At 44.0% G+C, this 26,920-nt stretch overlaps 1 protein-coding gene across 6 annotated transcripts in view; it reads left to right on the top strand.

Annotated features, from left to right (window-relative positions):
- Nucleotides 1-26,920, top strand: part of ITSN1 (intersectin 1) — a 193,420-nt gene that overhangs the window by 42,906 nt on the left and 123,594 nt on the right. For 5 of the 6 annotated variants that reach the window (XM_056559559.1, XM_056559560.1, XM_056559558.1 and 2 more), the window contains exons 4-6: nt 2,274-2,337; nt 12,920-13,080; nt 15,694-15,873. In XM_056559559.1, coding sequence (XP_056415534.1) covers nt 2,274-2,337; nt 12,920-13,080; nt 15,694-15,873 — 405 coding nt within the window. The remainder of the gene's footprint in view (nt 1-2,273; nt 2,338-12,919; nt 13,081-15,693; nt 15,874-26,920) is intronic. The other variant, XM_056559563.1, reaches the window with a different exon arrangement.

Genomic DNA, 26,920 nt, shown 5'->3' on the forward strand with positions numbered 1-26,920 from the left:
TTATCCCCTATCGAAAAGGATAGGGGATAAGATGTCTGATCGCGGGGAGCCCGCTGCTGGGCCCCCCGCGATCTCCCTACAGCAGCCCGCATTCTATGCGTAGCTGCGTCTGAAGTTTCGGAAACCTCCGGGCTTCTGAGACGGGGACGTGACGTCACGCCACGCCCCCTCCATTCATTTCTATGGGAGGGGGTGTAACGGCCGCAACGCCCCCTCCCATAGACTGTTTTAGGTCTGGTTGTAAAAGCGCATAGTTTCACTCCGACCGGCTCATTGAAATGAATTACATATGGGAGCGAATAGAAAGGCATACGGGAGCGCAAGGTTTTAGCTCTCCCCTGCCGTATGCGCTCCCGTATGGGAGAAAACGTGATGTGAACCCAGCCTAAAATAGTGTGTAGGCAGCGGGCAGTATACTTATACAGATTGTGGTTTATTTTTGCCAACCATGCAAAAGCAATAATTGCTTATGTAAAAGGGTGTGTGAGACCTAAGCAGATGTTCATAACTGTACAAATATAAATATAGATAAAATATATTTGTGTGTGTATGTGTGTATATATATATATATATATATATATATATATATATATATATAAAAATAATATAAGCGCTGCGGAATCTGTAGGCGCTACATAAATAAAATAAATATAATAATAATATATAAATAATATTGGGGCTGCATGATATAGCGCAAAAGCAATTGAATCGCAATTTTTGCGATTTAGCGATCCGGCCCCCCGGGAAAACTTGCGGTTATCTGCTCAGGCCGGCTCCCGTGTGCTGCTGCAGGCGAGAGCCAGCCAGAGCAGGTAAAAACTAATTTAAATACTAAGTCAGTGTTTCCCAACCAGGGTGCCTCCAGTTGTTTCAAAACTACAACTCCCAGCATGCTTGGACAGGCAAAGGCTGTCCGGGCATGCTGGGAGTAGTAGTTTCACAACAGCTGAAGGCACCCTGGTAGAAAAACACTGAGCTAAGTAAAAGGGCGCAGGGAGAAAAATAAATAAACTTCTGCTCACCTACTGCCGGTCCCTGCAGATTCCGTACGGTCCGGTGTCTCCTCTCTTCTCCATACAAGTAGTAGGACCTTTTCCCTTTTCAGCCAATTACTGGCTGCAGTGGTGTCACGTGTCAAGCCAGTGATTGGCTTATGGGGAAAGGTCTTTTTTGGCTGCAAACACACTGGGTTTCCCGGATCCCGCGGAAGATTTGTATTGTATTCCAGTGTATTGCTGCAGTACAAAAAGCTACCTTCAGGGGGGAGAATGTGACATGGGGGGGGGGGATATGTGACATGGGGGGAGAATGTTGCAGGGGATATGTGACATGGGGGGAGAATGTGGCAGGGGATATGTGACATGGGGGGGGGGGAGAATGTGGCAGGGGATATGTGACATGGGGGGGGGGGAGAATGTGGCAGGGGATATGTGACATGGGGGGGGAGAATGTGGCAGGGGATATGTGACATGGGGGGGGAGAATGTGGCAGGGGATATGTGACATGGGGGGGGGAGAATGTGGCGGGGGATATGTGACATGGGGGGAGAATGTGGCAGGGGATATGTGACATGGGGGGAGAATGTGGCAGGGGATATGTGACATGGGGGGAGAATGTGGCAGGAGATATGTGACATGGGGGGGGGGAGAATGTGGCAGGGGATATGTGACATGGGGGGGGAGAATGTGGCAGGGGATATGTGACATGGGGGGGGGGAGAATGTGGCAGGGGATATGTGACATGGGGGGGGGGGGAGAATGTGGCAGGGGATATGTGACATGGGGGGGAGAATTTGGCAGGGGATATGTGACATGGGGGGGAGAATGTGGCAGGGGATATGTGACATGGGGGGGGATGTGGCATGGAGGGAAGATTGTGAGGGGGGGAGAATGTGACGGAGATATGTGACACACATGGGGGGGGGAGATGTGACGGAGGGGGTGAGATGTGGCCATGGGGGGAGAATGTGACGGGAGAATGTGATGGGGGGGGGAGAAAGAAATTAAATGGGGGAGATGTGAAATGGGTGGTGGGCATAAAATGGGTGGATAGATTTGAAATGGAGGCGATTGGACAGGAAATGTGGGGGGGGGGGATGTTATTATATCACATCGCATATCGAAATTGCTATATTTAGGCTCATAATCGCACATTTTCCCCATATGGTGCAGCCCTAATAAATTTATATATATATATTTATATAATTTTGTTTTTATTTATTTATTTTTTCACTTACTAATATCTTTTTTTTTTTTTTTTGTATTTCCCTGCAGGAGACCAGGCCAGAAACTTCTTCCTCCAGTCTGGGCTACATCCTCCCGTACTTGCACAGATTTGGTTAGTGTCCTGCAAGTTGCTCATGTTAACAGAAACATCCCTTACCACTTTACAAGCTAAAAACGACCTATTGTTTAAATCACATTTTTTATTTTAAATATATATATATATATATTTGTATGAATTTTTTGGTGAAGCTTTATTCCAATTTTCCATTTTTCCATATTATCTATATTTTATAATAATCCTAAAATGTTGCCATTTTTCAATTCTGGCCATTAGGCCTAAAACTAAGCTGAGACTTCCTGCTCTGTACAGATCATTTCTTTCTTCTCAGAACAGACAGGGCTACAGTGAAAGGCGATACCAGTATAGAGATTACACAGGTTCCACCACCATTCACAGAATGACCTGTGAACAAGTCACAAAGGATGCCCAGTAGCGTCTCCAATTAATCTAACTGGGACAGGTCCTGTCCATTGTTGTCTATGATCTTTGGGTTCTGAAAACAGAAACATATTGGAGGAAAAAAAAATGTTAACTGTCTCTAACCAGGAAAACAATCTAGGTGATACATTCTTTTTTAAGGCTTAGTTCACATGTGGCAGATTTGCTGCATATTCTTCCTGCCGATTTGTACAGATAAAATTCACAGGGAGACAGGCTCTATAGCCTTCGGCTGTCCGGGCATGCTGGGAGTTGTAGTTTTGCAACAGCTGGAGGCACCCTGGTTGGGATACACTGCTCTATAGACTATAATGGAGCTTTGTCCTGTAATGAGTGGAACTGAACAGATCACCCGGCTATAAAGAACGATCGGTGGGCTTTTTAGCACTAAGATTTTAACTATTGACGTGTCTGCGTGACATGTCCAAAGTTAGATGATCGCAGGGGGTCCCAGGGTCTCCGGGACGGGACCCAAATCTGTGAGCGTTGATCTATACCAATATCAAGAACAGTTGTAGCTATAGTTCCTAGCAAATATTACAAAAATACAATCATTGTTTACTATAAAACCACACCTAATATGCTTATTCCCAAATCTGAAAAAAATTGACAGGGAATCAAAAAATCTTCTTTGCGGGGGCTGTTCTTGGTTCGAGAAATTTCAAGCCAGATATTGAAGGATGGTTAAAGTGCTATATAGCACTATGTTTATTAATTACTAAAAACCAATGACTCGTTTCGGAGGTACAGTCCTCCTTCCTAAGATTGGCAATCTGAGGAAGGAGGACTGTACCTCCGAAACGCGTCACTGGTTTTTAGTTATTAATAAACTTAGTGCTATATAGCACTTTAACCATCCTTCAATATCTGGCTTGAAATTTCTCGAACCAAGAACAGCCCCCGCAAAAAAAAAAAATTTCCTGTCAATTTCTTCATGTTCCTCATGGGAGAAGGTTCTCTCCTTCTTTCCCATTCCACCTTTTGGCCTAGCAGTTCACTTCCACAAAACTATTGGTACCCCATTGGGGAGATATGCGCATTAATTCTGTGACCAGGTGAGCGGCCATCTTGACGAGCCGACCTTTCCGTGTTGCGACACTGGTGCCTTAGATATTACACAAGGAGCTGTCCTCCTCCTTTTTTTTTTTACTTTTTCCCTACTATATTCCCAAATTTGACATTTACGTTTGACATTTGACACCACCGCCGCCTGTATGTGGGAGTCTGGCCCTATCGTTTCCAGTCTCTTTAGACGCCTGCTGTCTGGTCATTCCACTTACTGAGCAGAATGACTGTCACCACAGGGCCCCAGTATTGTCACTGACATCTGTGTTCTAGTGACGGGTACAGTACCGTCCGGCCCGGGTAGCTCTACAGATGCCTTGCTGTTTTGCAGGCGTTCTCTGCGTCCCCCCGTCTGAGACGGCTCTGTCTCCTAACTAAACTGTACATGGTTTTCCCTGCTCCGTTTGTTATTTCTCATTACAGGCCCAACGTATTTATTCTTCCCCAGAGATAAGTGAAGTCCTGTTTCTTCTCCTTACAAGACATTACATCCAATCTTGTGTGGAGAAAACCATTTGCTCATGAATGCTTTTCTGCGCTCGATGAAATAGTGGTTTAGGCCTTTACTGGGAAGCCGGCCAAGGATCTGAAATTAGCTTGAAGATTAAATGAATTGCGCGAGCACACTGTAACGTCTTTCAAAGCAACTTAATAAGAGACAGTGCCGATAGTTTATATGGGTCCGGGTTGTGTCTTTTTGTTAAAATATTTTTGGAAAAAAAATAAAAATATTGTAAATACATTTTTATTTATTTATATATTTTTTATTTTATTCTCATTCTGTACATTTATCATTTTACAAAACGCGTAACTCTAACAATTACATACATGATCACTTCCCAATCATCTCCCATACAATGGTGCCATCGCCTTCCTATGTCTTTTTAACGGTTTCTAATTTTATTAATATTATCTAAATCTAAACATTCCAGTATTTTAATAAGAATTCCCTATTTCTTCCTTAAATTCTTTCCATAACGCCCATTTCTGATTAAACAGTGTAATTTCATTCCTTCCTATCGCTATTATTTCTTCTAATTTATAACAGTTTTGTACCATATTTACAATTTCCTGCAATTTCGGGGCTTCCACTTGCTTTCAATATCTACAAAAAGCTAATTTTGTACTACAAGAATTTTACAGATCAGAAACCGCATCTCCACTGGGTACGTTTGGGTTTGTAATAGCAGCAACGCTCTTTGTGGTGACAACTTGATTGGAATATGGGTGATATTCATTAAAAGTGATTCCACCCTATACCAATATTGTTGACTTATTGGGCATTGCCATTAAATATGTATAAGAGACCCTGTCTTCCCACACTTGGGTCTGGGTTGTGTTGACTTTTACTGACAGCTTTTCCTTATGAATCAGGTGAAGTGATCCATATCATGAGGACATGCCATCTCTTAAAGGGGTATTCCAGCCGCGCTCCATAACAGCTGTGCGGTGTTCCTCTATAGATAGTACGCCACTGGGCAGATGATACTTTAAAGACGATATTAAAATACTGTAAAACAGTGTTTCCCAACCAGTGTGCCTCCAGCTGTTGCAAAGTCTTTCCAGCATGTCCACACAGCCAAAGGCAACAGCTAGAGGCGCACAGGTTGGGAAACACTGCTGTAACATTTACACAGCAGTTTGCTTTGTGGCATATGGTGTCAACAGCATTCTACAAAGACACAGCATGCATCAGTGAGAGGGTAAAAAAGTTTAGACAACCCCCCCCCTCTACTCATCATTAAAGGGGTATTCCAGGAAAAAACTTTTATATATATATATATATCAACTGGCTCCGGAAAGTTAAACAGATTTGTAAATAACTTCTATTAAAAAAATCTTAATCCTTCCAGTAGTTATCAGCTGCTGAAGTTGAGTTGTTCTTTTCTGTCTGACCACAGTGCTCTCTGCTGACACCTCTGCTTGTCTCAGGAACTGCCCAGAGCAGGAGAGGTTCGCTATGGGCATTTGCTCATACTCTGGACAGTTCCTGAGACAGCCAGAGGTGTCAGCAAAGAGCACTGTGGTCACACAGAAAAGAACAACTCAACCTTAGAAGCTGATAACTACTGGAAGGATTAAGATTTTTTAATAGAAGTAACTTTCTGGAACCAGTTTATATAAACATTTTTTTCCTGGAACACCCCTTTATTGATCAGGAGAGAGGGGTGGGGGGGGGGGGGGGGTAGGTGTGCGTCTAAACTTTTTGACCCTCTCCAACTCACTGATGCATGTTGTGTCTGTGTAGATTCCTGTTGAGACCATATGCCACAAAGCAAACTGCTGTGTAAATGTTACAGCAGTGTTTCCCAACATGTGTGCCTCCAGCTGTTGCCTTTGGCTGTGTGGGCATGCTGGAAATGCTTTGCAACAGCTGAAGGCACACTGGTTGGGAAACACTGTTTTACAGTATTTTAATACCGTCTTTAAAGTATCATCTGCTCAGTGGCGTACTATCTATAGAGGAACACCGCACAGCTGTTGTGGAGCCGGCTGGGATGCAATGGCCCTGCCCCACCAGATGAACTGTGGATCAGTGTTTCTCAACCAGGGTGCCTCCAGCTGTTGCAAAACTTCAACTCCCAGCGTGCCCGGACAGCCAACGGCTGTCCAGGCTTGCTGGGAGTTGTAGTTTTGCAACAGCTGGAGGCACCCTGGTTGGGAAACACTGCTGTAGATAAATGGCATACGGTTTTCAAATTGAAAACGTATATGGGAACTGTATTGCAAAAATTTGGTGTGAACCCAGCCTTACTCTGTGTACCATGCATCCTCATCACTGCAGCCTGTAGAGGTCTAACAGCACTTCATAACTTTGGTAGGGGCCTAGCTTTTTTTTATTTAAAGGGGTACTCCACTGGAAAACCATAAATATATATATTTTAAATAAACTGGTGCCAGAAAGTTAAACAAATTTGTAAATTACTTCTATTTAAAAATATTAATCCTTCCAGTACTTATCAGCTGCTGTATACTACAGGGGAAGTTCTTTTCTTTTTGAATTTCCTTTCTGTCTGACCACAGTGCTCTCTGCTGACACCTCTGTCCATGTCAGGAACTGTCCAGAGCAGGAGAGGTTTGCTATGGGGATTTGCTTCTGCTCTGGACAGTTCCTGACATGGACAGAGGTGTCAGCACTGTGGTCAGACAGAAAGGAAATTCAAAAAGAAAAGAACTTCCCTTGTAGTATACAGCAGCTGATAAGTACTGGAAGGATTAAGATTTTTTAATAAAAGTAATTTACAAATCTGGCACCAGTTGATTAAAAAAATTTTTTTCCAGTGTACTACCCCTTTAAGGAAAAAAAGAAAACTCCAACAAAATTTGTCAAAACTTTGTGTATTTATGCAAAATAAAATTCCTCCTACGTTTCCTGTCCTCGTTTTCGCTGTATTTTGATATGATCGCATTTGCTCAAGTTTTCAGCGGTGTAAGGGAAGTTGTGGGCAGATCGGGGTGGTGATCTGTCCTGATAAATGTTTTTTTTTTCCCCCCCTATTTTTGAAATAATAAACAATCGCACTAGATAAACTGTAGGCATGGTTAGGTTATTTTCACGCTATAAATGTATTTTTTTTATTCTATTTTTCCACCTACGGGGCTGTGTGGGTGCTGATTGTTTGCGCTGTGAGCTGTTGTTTTTGCTTCGATCCCTTTTGGCATAGGATATCCTTTTTGTAATTTTTTTTTAATCATGTAGTAATCTGTAATTTTTTATTGTAATTTGTTTTGCATATACGTTATGGGCCATGCAGGCTCAGAAATAGGATAATTTAATAGTTTGAACAAAGGCTGTCCTGATATGCTGGGAATTGTAATTGATTTGCAACAGCTGGAGGCACCCTGGTTGGGACATACTGTTCTATGTTATCAGTGCTCCACTGGTACAGCATGGTAGGCTGTATTAATTGCGGAGCCACAGCAGAAAAAGAAGCTTAACTAAGGCCTTCGACTGTCCTAAAAACCTATCTGTGCCACTTGACCACCAGGTATGTATGGCACAACTGTTTAACTGGAGTGTCCCCCACTACTGGCAGGTGTCAGGTGCAGATAGCAGCCGGTAGCTGCTAAGTATGAAGCAGGCCCAGCTACCTAGCACGCTCCATACTCCCTCATCCGACCCATGACATGTACGTACATCATGGCTGACAGAAACCTAGACGCCAGGACTAAGTACTCGGTTACCATGGCGACCTGGCGCTTGGAGTTTATCAAGCCCTGATTTATGGTTTATGAGCAACTAATAAATGAGGATCCCCTGCTTTAGATAATTGTCAGTTTGGGACCAGATAGTTAGATGTGCTTATACAGGCACTGTTTCATTCTTCACATGATTCTGTTTCCATATTTAAGAAAACCAGCATGACCCTTCATGACCCTAGCCCAATAATATATAAGGGAAAAAGTAACAATCCAGGCAGTAAATCTTCAACGTTTTGAGACTTGCCTTTAGTCGCACCTATCCTGTGTTAGTAGATGTAAGAGTGTTGTTTTTTTTCCTTCTTTTGGTCTGGCTGAAAGACCTCCCCTGCAGAGCTAGTCCCACCCCTGCCTTTCTTTAGCTGAGAAACAGTACCAGAAAATTGTTTCTTATCTTTTCTTGGGCTCTTTGCCTCCTTTTCTTATTTTCTCATGTTAATCCTCCTACATTTCCTTCCCTTTGCATCATTGTGTATGTGTTCAGTGGCATGAATAATTGTGGGGGCACGGTGGCATGAATAATTGTGGGGGCACGGTGGCATCAATAATTGTGGGGGCACAGTGGCATCAATAATTGTGGGGGCACGGTGGCATCAATAATTGTGGGGGCACGGTGGCATCAATAATTGTGGGGGCACGGTGGCATTAATAATTGTGGGGGTACGGTGGCATCAATAATTGGCGGTGGCATGAACAATTTGGGGGCACTGTGGCATCATTCATTGTGGGGGCACGGTGGCATTCATTGTTGGGGCACATTGGCATAATTTAATGTCGGGGCACGGTGACATCATTCATTGTTTTATGGTACAGTAGTGTTTGTCAAAATTATGTTTGGGGACATAGTGTGTGGCAGTAATCTATTCAGAGGTATAGCATGTGGCAGTAATATGCCATGGGCACAGTGTGCGGCAGTAATACATTCAGAGGCACAGTGTGCGTCAGTAATACATTCAGAGGCATAGCGTGCAGCAGTAATATATTCAGGGGCACAGCGATATATTCAGGGGTATAGTATGTGGCAGCATTATATTCAGGGGTACAGCATGTGGCAGTATTATATTCAGGGGTACAGCATGTGGCAGTATTATATTCAGGGGTACAGCATGTGGCAGTATTATATTCAGAGGTACAGCGTGTGGCAGCATTATATTAAGGGTAATAGCGTGTGGCAGTATTATATTCAGGGTCAAAGCGTGTGGCAGTATTCAGGGATACACAATGCGGCAGTATTCTATTCAGGGATACACAATGCAGCAGTATTATATTCAGGGGCACAGCGTGCGGCAGTATTGTACTCTGGGATACACAATGCGGCAGTATTATTTTCAGGGGTACAGCGTGTGGCAGTATTATATTCTGGGGTACAGCGTGTGGCAGTATTATATTCAGGGGTACAGCGTGTGGCAGTATTATATTCAGGGATACAGCGTGTGGCAGTATTATATTCAGGGATACAGCGTGTGGCAGTATTATATTCTGGGGTACAGCGTGTGGCAGTATTATATTCTGGGGTACAGCGTGTGGCAGTATTATATTCAGGGGTACAGCGTGTGGCAGTATTATATTCTGGGGTACAGCGTGTGGCAGTATTATATTCTGGGGTACAGCGTGTGGCAGTATTATATTCAGGGATACAGCGTGTGGCAGTATTATATTCAGGGATACACAATGCGGCAGTATTGTACTCAGGGATACACAATGCGGCAGTATTATTTTCAGGGGTACAGTCTCTGGCAGTATTCAGAAAATACAGGAAACAGTAGGTTTTCATCCTCCAGACTTGAGTCATTTTACCTATTTTCTTCATGGCTCTGCAGCCACTAGGTGTGAACCAGGTCTTTTCTTAGACCTTTACCAGTGGCAGACCTGAATAAGCGGACCCTCACTAAAAATAGTTGAGTACCCCTGCCATAAATGATGGGAACACCTGCAGACGAATGCTAAAACTTGCATAATGAAGACATAAATTGGTCACAGCTTTCTCCCTCAGACACCCATATAAATATACATATTTTCAGGACGATTAAAACCCAAAATGACTAATCCTCTTACAGCTGACTCCATACAGATAAGGCTCCGTTCACATTAGGGTTCCTCAATTCTATTGTTCTGTTCTGTCTTAGGAGCAGAACAACAATATTGTCGTATGTATCGCACGACAGGAACCAGCGTGCCAATCAAACCCCTTCGATTTTAATTGGTGTCCATCATGTTGCAAATATGAACGGAATCTGCAATGGAGGCTCTCGTGTAGATGTGAACAAAGCCTTCAATCTGTCAGGCACTGGATACAGTTGTCTGATGTATATGGCCTGCATTACAGTACTGCAGTGTTTCCCAACCAGGGTGCCTCCCGCTGTTGCAAAACTACAACTCCCAGCAGGCCCGGACAGCCTTTGGCTGTCCGAGCATGCTGGGAGTTGTAGTTTTGCAACAGCTGGAGGCACCCTGGTTGGGAAACACTGTAGTACTGTTTCTAAGTTATAGCAGCTTATGGCTCTTAGGCTGGGTTCATACCACGTTTTTGCAATTCAGTTCCCGTATCAGGTTTTTGATAAAAAAAAAAAATGGATTCCTCAAAACTGGACCAAACTGTATCAAAACGTGTTTATGCTTAAGGGTACGTTCACACAAGCGGATTTGCAGCGGATTTTACCCTGCAGATCCGCCGCATAAGGAACTCTGTATTCTGCCTTTACATGTGCCTGCATGGAGCGGCAATATGGCGCTGCAAGCAGACACAGAGTGATGTGCTAGTCGCGCATGCGCACATGGCGGCAGCTCTCGGCTTAGCTCATTGAGCAGTGGGAGCGGCCACGTTGTGTGCGAGGACACCGCGCATGCGCAGTGACTCTCACATCGCTTCAGTGTGTCTGCTCGTAGCGGCATATTGCCGCTATGAGCAGGCACATGTGAAGGTAGAATACAGAGGGTCCTTCAGCGGCGGGTCCTTCAGCGGCGGATCCGCAGCGAAATACGCTGCGAAAATCCGCTCATCTGAAGTACCCTAAAGGCGAATTCCGGTACTGAATTTCTATCCGCAGGATAGGGGTGAAGTGTCTGATTACGGGTGGGTGGGGACAGCAAGGGCGCTGGGCAGGAGATTGCAAGGGGTCTCAGCAGTCGGGAAACAACACCCTCTCAATATGGGGATAGTGGATAAGAACTTCAGTACCATGGTTCCCCTTTAAATTTGTCACTAAGTTAGTGCCTGTGATCTTGCTTTATATTGAGGCCCCACTAGGCTAGTGAAATTGGAGGTCATAGGGGGAGATTTATCAAAACCTGTCCAGAGGAAAAGTTGCTGAGTTGCCCATAGCAACCAATCAGATCGCTTCTTTTATTTTTAAAAAGGCCTCTGATTGGTTGCTATGGGCAACTCAGCAACTTTTCCTCTGGACAGGTTTTGATAAATCCTCCCCCATTATGTCTGATGTATGTTTTGATGTCTGATGCGGGGACCTTCCTTCATACAGTGTGTGGGCGTCCAAGTGCAAAACGACAACTCCGAGCATCCTCAGACAACCATTGGCTGTAGGAGTTGTCGTTTTGCAACATCTGGAGGGCCACAATTTGGAGACCACTGCTCTAGGTGATATGAATGTGTGTGTACGTTGGTGGCACATTTATGCTACTTTAGTAATTTGTATTTTTGTCTGCCAAACGATCTTCACAAGCATTCCTGTTATAGCCATCCTATATACGGTTTGTTCTGAATATCGCTGGTAATTTTAGAGCCTTAGTTATGATTACTCGTACACCAATCCACACGATGCCATTTCTGTGTTCCGGGCGGAGGTATGGCTGCTGATGAGTTCTTTAATATAGCAAAAGGAAAAACGAGATACGCAATATAGTGCACATCCACAATTTCTATATTTCAAAAAAGTTATCGTTATTGCAGAAAATAAAGTTTACAATCAATTAAAAGGCCCAAATGGCCACCGCACTAACAGGGGGGAGCACCCTATAAGAGGGGAACCCCACCCAGGGCACCTGCCTACACAAATAAATAGGTTACAAGCCTATCATAATACAGTCATATTGCACCAATACAATCTTTAAGGGGTACTCCGGTGCTTACACAGCTTATCCCCTATTCAAAGGATAGGGGATAAGATGCCTGATCGCGGGAGTCCCGCAGCTGGGGACGCCCGGGATCATGCACGCGGCACCCTGTTTGTAATCAGTGCCCGGAGCGTGTTCGCTCTGGGTCTGATTACGGTCGACCGCAGGGCCGGCGGCGTGTGACGTCACGCTCCCCCCCTCAATGCAAGCCTACGGGAGGGGGCGGGACTCCCGCGATCAGGCATCTTATCCCCTATCCTTTGGATTTGGGATAAGATGTGTGAGCACCGGAGTACCCCTTTAATCCCACAACACCAATAACTTGTATACAACCTGGACAGTTTTCATAAGTAACACAAGGGATAAGAAGTAGAGGACAGCTGATGGAATAGTGGCCAGGCAGGTGCCCCCCTAAAGACCCCACGCGTTCCGTTGCCCGTCGGCAACTTCCTCAGGGGTGTTGTGCCTCTTTGGTTAACTTTCTGCTATATATACCAAACATAATTAGCTAATTATTTTGAAGGAGTTACCTGTTTGTCCATAGAGTTCTTTACTATGTGTCATGGATGACGGCATTCTAGCAGCGGTTAGGCTAGGTTCACACTACGGAATTTCCACCTGAAGAAATACTCGCGGAACACTTTGCAGTCTATTGGAGACTGCAGTGTCCGTGCGGTCCTAGCGCCGACTGATTCAGCCCGCGCTGGCCGCACTCGGAATCTCCGGGCGGAAATTTTTCTGCCCGGAGATTCCGTAGTCCGAACCGAGCCTTATTGTTGTTCTGTTAACTCTTTGCATTCTGTAATCCCCAGTGTCCCTGTCATGTTGTGATTCGTATTTTGTATTTACTTGTTTCTAGGGCATTGGCTGACATGAACAATGACGGTAGAATGGACCAGCTGGAGTTCTCTATAGCCATGAAACTGATCAAACTGAAGCTGCAAGGTTACCCCATGCCCTCTGCTCTACCCGCGGCCATGTTGAAGCCACCAGTTGCCATGCCAGCTCCTCCAGGCTTCGGTTAGTATCTTGAGATTTTCTGTGCTACATTTTACATTTATGGGCCATTTAGGGTGGTTGCTCACTGCTATAGCTACTTCAATAGCAACCATTACTGGTTGTCACTCATCAGCTTTTTTCCCTATATCAGCGTTTTCCAGCCAGGATGCCTCCAGCTGTTGTAAAACTACAACTCCCAGCATGCCCGGACAGCCTTTGGCTGTCCGGGCATGCTGGGAGTTGTAGTTTTGCAATAGCTGGAGGCACCCTGGTTGGGAAACACTGCCCTATATGGTCAATGGTATGTGGACATCTGAAACTGACCATCACACCACTACGAGCTTTGTGGACATCCCATCCTAGAACCAGGGTTGTTAAAGGGGTACTCCAGTGGAAAACATATATATATATATATATATATATATTTTTTTTTTTTATCAATTGGTGCCAGAAAGTTAAACAGATTTGTAAATGACTTCTATTAAAAAAAATCTTTACCCTTCCAGTACTTTTTAGCACCTGTATGCTAGAGAGGAAATTCTTTTTCTTTTTGAAATTATTTTTTTTTGTCTTGTCCACAGTGCTCTCTGCTGACACCTGATGCCCCTATCAGGAACTGTCCAGAGCAGGAGAAAATCCCCATAGGAAAACTATGCTGCTCTGGACAGTTCCTGATACGGGCATCAGGTGTCAGCAGAGAGCAGTGTGGACACAACAAAAAAGAAATTCAAAAAGAAAAGAATTTCCTCTGTAGCATACAGCTGCTTAAAAGTAATAGGAGTAATTTACTAATCTGTTTAACTTTCTGGCACCAGTTAATTAAAAAAATAATAATAATTTCCACCGGAGTACCCCTTTAACATGTAGTTATATTACAGCTTTCACTCTTCATGAAAGATTTCCTATAAGATTTTGTAGGTGTCTGTGAGAATTTTTGCCACGCATATATCCAGAAGTGCATGTGTGAGAGCACACGTTAAACGGGTATTCTGGTTTTATGCATCTTATCCCCTATCCAAAGGTAAAGGGAAAAGATGTATGATCACAGGGGTCGCACCGCTGGGGACCCCTGCGATCTTGGTGCAGCCCCCAGCATTTTGTGCCGGGTGCTGCTTCCGCCACAGGAACGTGACGGCACAGTCAGGCCCCCTAGTGACGTCACACCACGCCCCCTCCATTCATGTTTATGGGAGGGGGCGTGACGGCCGTCACGCCCCCTCCCATAGACATGAATGGAGGGGGCAAGGCGTGACCATGAATTCATGTTCCCATCTCGGAAGCAGCGTCCCGGCACAGAATGCACCAAGATCCCGGGGGTTCCCAGCGGCGGGACCCCTGCAGTGATACATCTTATCCCCTATCCTTTGGAATGGGGATAAGATGTATAAACCCTGGAATACCCCTTTAATGTTGGATTAGAAACCTGTCTCGCAATCTCTGCTCTAGTTCATCCCAAAGTTGTCAGATGGGGTTGAATTCAGGGCTCTGAGTGGACTTTCCGGTTCATCCACACTAGACACATCATCCCAGTTCTGTATGAAGCGCTCTAAGGCTATGTTCACACTGCACAATCGCGCTGTATGAACCTTAACATTGGTGCAAATGGGCCTTCATGAAAATTCTGCCACTGAAATTGATCCGCCGAAAGAATGAACAGAATTAAAGGGGTATTCCAGGTAAAAAACTTTCTTTTTTTAATATATCAACTGGCTCCAGAAAGTTAAACAGATTTGTAAATTACTTCTATTAAAAAATCTTAATCCTTCCAATCATTATTATCAGATGCTGAAGTTGAGTTGTTCTTTTCTGTCTGGCAACAGGGCTCTCTGCTGACATCTCTGCTTGCTATGGGGATTTGCTTCTACTCTGGACAGTTCCCGAGACACGTGTCATCAGAGAGCACTTAGACAGAAAAGAACAACTCAACTTCAGCAGCTCATAAGTACTGAAAGGATTAAGATTTTTTTAATAGAAGTAATTTACAAATCTGTTTAACTTTCTGGAGCCAGTTGATATATATAAAAAAAAGTTTTTTCCTGGATAGCCCCTTTAAGCCTAGATTGCATTGGTGTCAGTAGTGACAACGCAGGTCCGCGTGATACTAGTGCTGAAGTCCTTCCTTCAGTCGTAATCTCGGAGTAGTAATTCCTGATCTTAATTCCGTGCAGAGATTCCATAATTTGAACATACCCTAAGAGAACAGGAAAGGGCCTTCCCCCGACTGTTACCACAAAGTTGGAAACAACAATTGTGTAAGATGTCTTTATGTTTTACAATGTGACCCCGCACTGGAAGCAAGGGGCTAGACCCTGAAAAGTGAGCCAGGCCATGCCCCCTCCACTATATTATGTTCTCCTGGCATCCACAAAACCAAGACACCAATATAATCTCATATCTATACTGTTGTGTCTGTTGGCAAACTCTCAGAATTGTGTGCGTAGTGCTGTATGTAGGCAGGCGTATAAATGGTTATCGCCTAGCATGCACATGAACTGAGAAACAGGCATTTTTAACAATTTCCCAAAATAGGATGACTCCCAGACTGGCATTTCTATAGGCTTTCCTTTTTCTAAATAATTTCTGCATGTCATCATTGCTACCTATGTACAAGCCGCAATGTTTTGTGTTTTCCAGGTATAGGTGGAATTACTGGTATGCCACCCCTTGCTGCTGTAGCCCCTGTGCCAATGCCTGCTATTCCAGTAGTAGGGATGTCTCCTCCCTTAGTGTCCTCTGTTCCTGCCGCAGCAGTGCCACCTCTGGCTAATGGAGCGCCAGCTGTAATCCAGCCTCTTCCTGCTTTTGCTCATTCGGGTATGCCGCTTATCACTAATCTGCTCTGCTAATTTCCAACTCCAGTTAAAGGGCTTCTCCACCATAAGGGGATTTTAGTACGTACCTGGCAGACAGTAATGGACATGCTTAGGAAGGGTCTGCGCTTGTCTTGGGGCTAAATGGCTATGTTGTGAGATTACCATAACACTGTGGCTAGCTTTTTGTGAACTGGTATTTCCTGTTTGAGTTTTCTTCTTTATGCCTACAAGTCCCATAATTCCATTTTCTTCCCTCCCACACATCAGCCACCCCACCCATTGAAACATAAATCAGCTGCATCCATTGAAAGACCTGTGGTTTTCAATCAGGGTGCCTCCAGCTGTTGCATTAGTTGCAGATTGATCTCTCTCCCACCCATTGAAGCAGACAGGCTTCCTGTCATCAGCTGACTAGTGATGTCAGGTCTCGGCCGCATCGCAACCAGGGAAAAATCTGAGACAACAGTCATTTTGTATGCTGTTAAAAATAAATATTGGGGTGAAAATCACAGAAGAATTGTGAGAAAACCGTCACACACAGGTACAGACACTATATTATGAACTACACTAACTTTACAGCCCCTGTAGCATAGTCAAATAAAAAAGAATCCTGGAATACCCCTTTAATACCAATCTGCATCTCGGCCAACCTGAGGCCCATTACCCATCCTTATGCTGCTTCTGTAATTCATTGAGGGACCTTTTTCTTGAATATCTCATAATTTTTAACCCCAGCTTCTCCTGTATCCCCCATGTTCTTCTGGAAGGCAGCTGAAATGTGTTGTGCTGCTTGATGGGGTCCTCACACTGTGGATCTGATATAGTTACTCCTCTGCCTGCTTTAAAGTATGGTGATTACTTGTCATTTATTTTTTTGCCAAACAAAAGGGGTCAAATAGATGGTTTCATGACCTGGGGTACGTTCACACTGCTGAATTCCGTGAGTAGAATTCAATGCAGTGAACATTACCATCAGTATGAATGGGTCTTCACCACTGAAATTGTTCCACGCAAAGAAAGAACATGTTCATTCTTTGCACGGAATTCCGCGAGTACTGCATAGCCGTCAATGGTGACGCCGCAGGGCCCCGCGGTCCTACCGCCAAAGTATTTTCGGCGGCGGCTGCCTGACGGAATCTCCGGTACCCTTAGACTCCTTTAAGACAGACAGACAATAGCATGTTTTAAATGCGAGGGTCTTGACGTCATTGCCTCTCCCCTTGTGACGACGTGCCACACCCCCTCAATGCAAGTCTATGGGAGGGGGCATGGAGCAGTGGAGTAACCCTTTAAAGCGCATATTCCAAGTGTAAGGCCTGTACGATCTTCAGCCTCAGCATGGGGAGTCGCAGGGCGATATAGTTTGATCATACCAAGCTCAGCAAAGTTCTGTGCTTTAGTCCTGTTCATCTGAAACTTGGGACTTGCACTTTAACCCCTTAACAACATCGGACGTAAAGGTACATCATGGTGCGGTGGTACTTAACGCACCATGACGTAGATTTAGGTCATGAACATGACCACGAGCACCGGACCGATGCTTGCGTCATGCACGGCAGGTCACGGCTGCTATCAACAGCCAGGGATCCGCCAGTAATGGCGGACATCAGCGATACAGATCACGGCATTTGCGGCAGTGTGGCACTTAATATGGATGATCGGATCACCCGCGGCGATCCGATCATCTGTAAGGCGGCCGGAGGTCCCCTCACCTGCCTCCGGCCATCTCCTAGGGTCTTCTGCTCTGGTCTGAGATCGAGCAGACGAGAGCAGAAGATCACCGATAATACTGATCAGTGCTATGCCCTATGCATTGCACTGTTCAGTATCTGCAATCAAGTGATTGCTATAAATAGTCCCCTATAGGGACTATTAAAGTGTAAAAAAAGTTAAAAGATTTGAAATATCCACTTCCCCAATAAAAAGTTAAAATGTCATTTTTTTCTCATTTTACCCTTGGTATCGCCACGTGCGTAATTGTCCGAACTATTTAAAATACATTTTTAATTATCCCATATGGTGAACGGCGTAAACGTAAAAAAAAAAATCCAAAATTGCTGCTTTTTTTGACACATTATATTGCAAAAAACATTAATATATATATACGCAAATGTGGTATCAATAAAAAGTAAAGATCACGGCGCAAAAAATGTGCCCTCATACCGCCGCTTAAACAAAAAAATGAAAAAGTTATCGATCGTCAAAATAGAGCGATTTTAAACGTACTACTTCTTTTTTATTTTTTAAGCAGTACAATAATAGAAAAGTATGTAATCATGGGTATCATTTTAATCGTATTGACCCACAGAATAAAGAAAACATGTCATGTTTACCATAAATTGTACGGCGTTAAAACGAAACCTTCCAAAATTTGCTAAATTCGGTTTTCTTCTAATTTTCGCCACACAAATAGTATTTTTTTGATTACACCGTACATTTCATGGTAAAATGAGTGATGTCCTTACAAAGGACAACTGGTCGTGCAAAAGACAAGCCCTCATACTCGTCTGTAGAGGGAAATATAAAAGTTATGATTTTTAGAAGACGAGAAGAAAAAAACAAAAAATGCAAAAATAAAATTGGTCTGGTCCTTAAGAGTAGGGTCACGCGTGCTGTATTTTGCTACCGGTTGACTACAATGGGTAGGAAAACATGCAGCAGGAAATACACAGAAAAATATGGCATATGTCAGTGGTCTTCAACCTGTGGACCTCCAGATGTTGCAAAACTACAACTCCCAGCATGCCCGGACAGCCTTTGGCTGTCCGGGCATGCTGGGAATTGTAGTTTTGCAACATTTGGAGGCCCACAGGTTGAAGACCACTGGCATATGTGACCCTACCCTAAAGGAAATTTATCAGCATTTTGAACCTCAAATACTTCTGACAGCCCTATGTGTAGGGGGATGGAGGACGGAGTAAAAATATACCTAGGGTTCCAGTTCTGACCTAAAAATTTTTTTTTATATTGGCCCGGGTACCAAAGATGCCCAGAAGGGGAATTCTTCGTGCTAATCACCCAGAGCTCTTTACAGTGACAGCATTCTGGGTCTGAGTGACAATTTAAGTGTCCAATTAAAGGGTACCTTTCATCAAAAAAAACTTTTGATATATTATAGATTAATGTATGCAGAATAACTTTCCAATTGCATATTATAAAAAAATATGCTTTTTTCTATTTAATTTTCCACTTTGAAAAAATGACCACTAGGGGTCTCCCTACCAGTCCTTTTTTTATAGATTTCAGACTCGTCCAGGAGTCCTAAATCTCAGACTGCAGCCGGGACACAGACTAACTCCCTGGCAGGGAGCAGTGCTGAGCTTGTCTGTGTCCCGGCTGCAGTCTGAGATTTAGGACTCCTGCATGAGTCTGAAATCTATAAAAAAGGACTGGTAGGGAGACCCCTAGTGTTCATTTTTTCAAAGTGGAAAATTAAATAGAAAGAAGCATATTTTTTAATAACATGCAATTGGAAAGTTATTCTGCATACATTAATCTATAATATATAAAAATATTTTTTGATGAAAGGTACCCTTTAAGAGACAATACTAGAGTTGTTGGTCAGAACTAAATGGAGTGCCTGGAGGTGATCAATGCGAAGAGCACTGGGAACCTAGCATAACGGATCCGCCTCCTGGGCACTTGAAATAGCGGCCCCTGTGACACTATAAGACGTTTGCTAAGACATAGAAGCTGCAGGTGGATCCTTTGTTTTTGTTTTTTTTCCTCTTTTTGCTCAGCTCCCCCGTCCTCTAGATATGGCTGTCAGCAATTACAAGGTTACAAAATTGAGAGATTTCCTTTAACCTCCCTGGCGGTATGATTCTTTCTGGAAATTTGTACCAAAAGCGGTACAATTTTTTGCACTGAATTTCACATCTCCCCGCGCCCATTTCACATCTCCCCCGTCACATTCCCCCTCCCTTGTCACATTCCCCCTCTCCCTTGTCACATTCCCCCTCTCCCTTGTCACATCCCCCCGTCGCATTCTCCCCCCTCCTTGTCGCATTCTCCCCCCTCCTTGTCGCATTCTCCCCCCTCCTTGTCGCATTCTCCCCCCTCCTTGTCGCATTCTCCCCCCTCCTTGTCGCATTCTCCCCCCTCCTTGTCACAGTCTTCCCCCCTTGTCACATTCCCCCCCTTGTCACATTCCCCCCCTTGTCACATTCCCCCCCTTGTCACATTCCCCCCCTTGTCACATTCTCCCCCTTCATGTTACATTCCTCTCCCCTGTCACATTCCCCCTCCCCTGTCACATTACCCCCCCTGTCACCTCCCCCCCCCCCCCCTGTCACATTCCCCCCCCTCATGTTACATTCCCCTCCCCCTTGTCACACCCCCCCCCCTGGTCACATCCCCCCCTCTGTCACATTCTGCCCCCCCCCCCCCCCCCTCTCACCTTGTCCTGCAGCAGAATACACTAGGTTTGCCGGGCAGATTTCAAACCTAGTGTATTTGCTGCAGAACAAGTCCTTTCCCCTTCAGCCAATCACAGGCTTTACACCACTGCGGCCTGTGATTGGCTGAAAAGGGAAAGGTCCTGTAAGATGAATAGAGCAGGGACCAGAGTGCACGGAGGGGAACGACATCTTCAGGGACCGGGATTAGGTGAGCAAAATTTTTTTTTTATTTTACTACTTTTTCCTTTTACACTTAGCTCAGTGTTTTTCTACCAGGGGGCCTCCAGCTGTTGTGAAACTACTACTACCAGCATGCCCGGACAGCCTTTGACTGTTCGGGCATGCTGAGAGTTGTAGTTTTGCAACAGCTGGAGGCCCCCTGGTAGGGAAACACTGACTTTTAGTATTTTTCTTTACCTGCTCTGGCCGGCCCCCGCAACGGGAGTCAACCCAAGCAGATAATCGCATGTTTTCCCGGGGGCCGCATCCCTATATCGCATTGCTTTTGCGATATATCGTGCAGCCCGGCCGGGAACTCTGCAATTCTACCCCGATCGGGGTTACCGATCCTGGCAGGGAAAATTAACCCCGAGTCACGCTCGGGAATACCGCTCAGGAGGTTAAGCAAAAGAGGAATTAACAGTCAGCATTGAATCCATGACCTTTAACCCCAGGTGACCAGATGCCAACAGGTGAGAGTGCAATTGGTCATATACTTCTTGCTGAATAATCAAATAAATTGCATTGTCTTGCCGGGTCCACCATAGTGGGAGCCACTCTCACATAGCAGCACTGCATTTTGGCACATATCGGGCTATTATGATCAGGACACACACACACCACACACACCACACACACCACACACACCACACACACCACACACACACCACACACACCACACACACACACACACACACACACACACACACTATGCTGTCCATATGACGCAGTGTTCTCATCTGGTCACACAGGCAGTGACAGCTAAGGTTGCATTCACTCCATGTTTTTGCGATACAGTTCCCGTATAAGTTTTCAATTTGAAACCCACACGGGACCGTATTGAAAACCGTATGCATTGACTCTCCATTGAAAACCGTATGCCAAAAGATGCATCAGGTTGTGTCCATTTTGCATCCTGTAAGGTTTTGTCAGTTTTTTTTTTCCCGTACCCAAAGCCGTAGCCTACCACGGTTTTTGGTCCGGGTGAAAAACCGTATTGAAACATGGCAGTCAATGGGAACCGTACAGAACCGAATGTGCGTACGGTTCTATCCGGTTTTCACCACACAGTTTTTGACTTCGCACAGTTTTTTTCTTGGAATTTCAATCAAACAAGTAAAACTTTATTCATAATGGAATGAATAGTTAAAAACATATGTTTTTTTTCTTAAAGAACAGATGCAGCCGGACATCATTTTTCAAACCGTATAAGGTTTTCAACCATCTACGGATTCAAATTTGTACCCACGTGTTGATAACAGTTTAGTCAGGTTTTGAGGAATCCATTTTTTTTTTTATCAAAAACCTGATACGGGAACTGTATTGCAAAAACGTGTGAACCCAGCCTAATGCAGAGCTACAGTTTGAGATTCCCAGCCAACATTTCCCCAATTCTCATCTTTCAGGAACCCTGTACGAAAGAGAAGAAAGGAAGTATAGTGGGCGGAGTCAGGCTTTGAAAACTATTTTATTGTCATTTTATACAGTTATGTGTCCTTTATTTATTTTTTTCACTGTATTTATTCATTTTAGCATGATTTCTAAAACTAATTCTCAAAGTGCATTACTAATGTTAGGATCTTATAATGCAGTTATGTAACTCATAATAATTCATCACCTTACACATTGGGCTTTTCTGGTATTGCAGTATTCACCGAAATGGGTCTGTGCTGCAATACTGGACACAACCTCTGGGTAAAAGTGGCGCTATTTTTAAAGGGGCTATCTGGCAGTTCGCAAAATTCCATATCCTGCAGGGGCTGGGAAAAAATAGAAAAAAAAACAAAAAACCCTATGCTTATCTAGCCCCACATGTTGTGATCTGTATGGTCCCTCGATTGTCACTCATTTTCCTGCTTTCAAGATGAGTTCTCTGTGCAGGACCTGCTGCCTCAGCCAGTCATTGACTACAGCAGTGTCCTATCTGGGCCAGTGATTGGTTGCACGGGCAGGTCCTGCACAGGCACTGCTGAGGTAAGTATTGTTTTTTTTATTATTTCCTTTCTAGCCCCAGCATGATATGAATTGTTGCAAACCCCTCTTAAGTTTAGAAAAATACCTTTTTAGTTTTAGTAAAAATTGTTTCCACTGGTGTACCCCTTTTAAAACCTGTTTAAGACCTGTCTGCTTTAGTAAATAACAATTCTGCACCGTAGGGGTTGTTCGGGATAAGAAAAATGATACTTCTTTGTTGCAAAAAACAGCACCACTCCTGTCCACAGTTTGTGACTATTATTGCAGCTGGGTTCCATTTAAGTGAATAGGACTGAGCTGCACTTCTGCAATTGACCTTTGGGCAAGGGTGGTGCTTTTTTTGCACAAGAGATGCAGCATTTTTCTAATCCTGGACAACCCCTTTAAAATTCTGCATTTAGTTGTTATTCCCACTAGAAATGTTTCCATAAGTTGACAACTGGGCGTTAGTGTTCCCCTTATTTGAGGGGTATGTCATACACAGTCCACATTGATTGGATACACCCCCTAGTAAGCGACACCCAGTTGTCAGATTTATCCATACATTTCCAGGAGGAGTAACAGGGCAGAGGTGTAAGAAAAGATGTTTCAGAATTGTTATTTCATGAAGCATACAAGTAATTGGTCAGGAGAGGGTGGAGCAGCGAGTACTGTATTATAGGTTATCGGGTGAATAGGTTTGGATTTATTGTTACTTTCTAGTCATTTAAACTATTCTCTCTATGAAGTAATGGTAGTAGGTCCTAATATAGATAATATAATATCTATACAGTATTGTCTACATACTTGATGGCATTATTTTGCATTTGGTTATGTTAAGGTTGGCTGCTGGTTTGGCCTCAAAAAGTGAGTGACTGCTGCTGTATACTGCTGAGTGTCTACAGAAAGAAATAAACACCAGACAAAATGTTGGTATATATTTCCTTCTCAGCATACTGGCTAAGGAGCTATCCCAAGGAGTTCTGTTCATTATACGGAAGTACATTGATTTTTACATTTGACAAAAAGGGGAGGTTAATTATCACGTCAAAATCATCATGTTATATTTTGATTGGTTGAGTATTGCTTCTGTATATATAAGCATGTTAAGCATTCATTTCTTTCTTGGCCATAGTTCACTTATGTTGCCTTTTCCCTATTCTACCAGAATATTCCGGATGTATCTGTCCTTCTGCCCAGTCTATATTTATTCAAATGTTTTGTCTTCCAACCTCTTCTTTATCTTCTTTCTGTCCTCATCCCAAGGTCTTCATCTTAGTCACAAGCAAATAGCAAGCTGATATGTCTCATAAGGAAAATGTTTTTCTGCAGCATATTAGCATATCTATCTCTATTATTTATGTATGTATATATATATATATATATATATATATATATATATATATATATATATACCAAGAAAGGAAGCGGCACTCCAGAGTACAAAAAAATTGTGTATTTATTCACCCATTAGGTCAATGCGACGTTTCATCCTCACAATGAGGTCTTTCTATTGATCAGTATTCAAAATCATAATGGTCATCCTTATCAGTAAAAGTAGTGTATCTGTACACTTTATTAGCAGTCACTAGGGCAGTGTTTCCCAACCAGAGTGCCTCCAGATGTTGCAAAACTACAATTCCCAGCATGCCTGGAAAGCCAAAGGCTGTCCAGGCATTCTGGGAGTTGTAGTTTTGCAACACCTGGAGGCACCCTGGTTGAGAAACACTGCACTAGGGACTGGGTGTAATTCTCAGACCTGGTGTCCTGGATTCCCTCTGATGGAGAGGTTGTTGGCACTGTATATACGAAACCCATGTAAATGAGCATCTGCTGCCTTGTCTGCTGTTTAAAGGGGTATTCCTGGATTTTGTTTTTCTTCACCCTTTGAGCCCATGATGCCAAGTTACACTACAGTTTGATTTTTGTATTACCTCCATGCGCCGCTTTGTCTGGTTTTCATGCACAGGACCCATACCCGGAAGGCTAGGTTCACACGGCTGTGGTCTCCCATCCCGCTATCCTCCCATCATTGTTTCTAAACGGACCATACTAACAAACGGCTGCAAACTGTAGCAAAAGGATGCCATTAAGTGGCATCCTGTTGCATCAGTTTTTAAACCGTTCATTTTCCGTTTTTATTATTGGTCTGGCTAATTCCTGGTACCTCACCTCTTCTGAGCATGCTCAGAAGTAATAACGGATCAAAAACAGATCGGAAAAAAAGGATTTAAACGGAGACATTAAAGGATCATCAGTTTTCATTCCGTTATCCGTAGACTTCAATGTTAAACTTATAATATCCGTTTGTATTGTTATTTTTGACGGGAGAAAAAATACTGCATGCAACATCTTTTCCCCGTCAAAAAATTTAAAATAAATAAAAAAAACAAACAAACAGGAAGCAAACAGGTTATAAAGGACTGTAAAAAAAAAAAAAAAATCCCAAACGGATTGATAATGGTCATTTATTTTCGCGGTCAGACGGTAATGTGAACGAGCCCTAAGGCAAGACTTTTTATTTTACTTTTGTCTCTGACCTTTCCCACCATTCCATGTGGCCTGAGACAATGGGGTTTATTTACTAAGAGTGGAGTGTAGTTTTCTTTGTGGGTTTTGATTCCCGAAAGGTATTTTCCCAAGGTATTTACTAATTTTTCCCTACATTTTGCACTTTTTCCCCAATTTTTTTTTTTTTTTTTACAACTGTTTTGATCTGTCGAGTTTCCCTCTGCTCAAATCCACCACATTTTCTGCAGAAACCTTAGTAAATATATTGGGATTTTTCAAAACTTTTGGGGACACACTCATTTTGTTTGGACCACACCCCCTTTCTCCCATGGCCACACCCTCTTTTCTGGTTCCGTGCGACACAATTTGGGCACAAAACCCGAGAAAAAGAGAGTCGGGGTCATGTTAGTAATTAAAGGGGATATTCAGGAAAAAACTTTTTTTTTTTTTTCTAGATTTGTAAATTACTTCTATTAAAAATCTTAATCCTTTCAGTACTTATGAGCTTCTGAAGTTGAGTTGTTATTTTCTGTCTAAGTGCTCTCTGATGACACGTGTCTCGGGATCCTCCCAGTTTAGAAGCAAATCCCCATAGCAAACCTCTTCTACTCTGTGCAGTTCCCGAGACAAGCAGAGATGTCAGCAGAGAGCACTGTTGTCAGACAGAAGAGACTCTCTGACGGCCCCAAACAGCCATAGCCAGCAGGGGTGAGGTGGCACTGGTGCCACCTCACGATCGCCCTGATACGAATCAGGGCACCTGCTGCGGGTGTCACTCCCGCAACCCGCTCCGCCCCTCTTCCAGAGGACGTGAGCGGGTGCGGGAAGTTGACCCCGGCAACTGGGGACCCCGATCCCCGGAGTCCCTGTTGGGATCGGGGCACCAGGAGCGGCGGCGAGGGACTGACCTGCAGCGGAGGCGTGGATCAGCAGTTGGAGATGAGTGACAGCCTCCTGCTGTTGCTTAGCAACAGCTCCAGGCATGCAAAAAGGGCATGCTGGGAGCTGTAGTTATGCAACAGCAGGAGGCAGACCACCACAACTCCCAGCATTTCCTTATGGGCATGCTGGGACTTATAGTTTTGCAACAGCTGGAGGAACATTTTTTCTATGGAAAAGTGTACCTTCAGCTGTTGTATAACTATAACTCCCAGCTTGCACAATCAGCTAAAGTGCATGCTGGGAATAGTAGTGGTGCATCTGCTGGTTGCATAACTACAACTCCCAGCATGCCCGTTGGCTGTCGGTGACTGCTGAGAGTTGTAGTTTTGCAACAGCTGAAGGCACACTGGTTGTGAAACACTGAGTTAAGTAGCAAACCAGTGTGTCTCCAGCTGTTGCATAACTACAATCCCCAGCATCCCCAGCCAAATTAGTATGCCTCCAGCTGTTGCATAACTACAACTCCCAGCATATATGGCCTATCAGTGAATGCTGGGAGTTGTAGTTTTGCAACAGCTGAAGGCACACTGGTTGCAAAACACTGAGTTTGTTACCAAACTCGTTTCACAACCAGTGTGCCTCCATCTTTTGCAAAACTACAACTCCCAGCATGTACTGATAGACCGTACATGCTGGGAGTTGTAGTTTTGCAACTGCTGGATGTTTCTCCCCCCCCCAATGTGAATGTACAGGGTACACTCACATGGGCGGAGGTTTACAGTAAGTATCTGGCTGCAAGTTTGAGCTGCGGCAAATTTTCTGCCGCAGCTCAAACTGCCAGCGAGAAACTACTGTGAACCCCCGCCCGTGCGACTGTACCCTAAAAACACTACACTAACACAAAATAAAATAAAAAGTAATAAACACTACATATACACATACCCCTACACAGCCCCCCTCCCCAATAAAAATGAAAAACGTCTGGTAAGCCACGGTTTCTAGCTGTTGCAAAACAACTACTCCTAGTATTGCCAGACAGCCACTGACTGTCCAGGCATGCTGGGATTTTTACAACAGCTGGAG

The sequence above is a fragment of the Hyla sarda genome, chromosome 2 (assembly GCF_029499605.1).
Source record: "Hyla sarda isolate aHylSar1 chromosome 2, aHylSar1.hap1, whole genome shotgun sequence".
NCBI lineage: Eukaryota > Metazoa > Chordata > Amphibia > Anura > Hylidae > Hyla > Hyla sarda.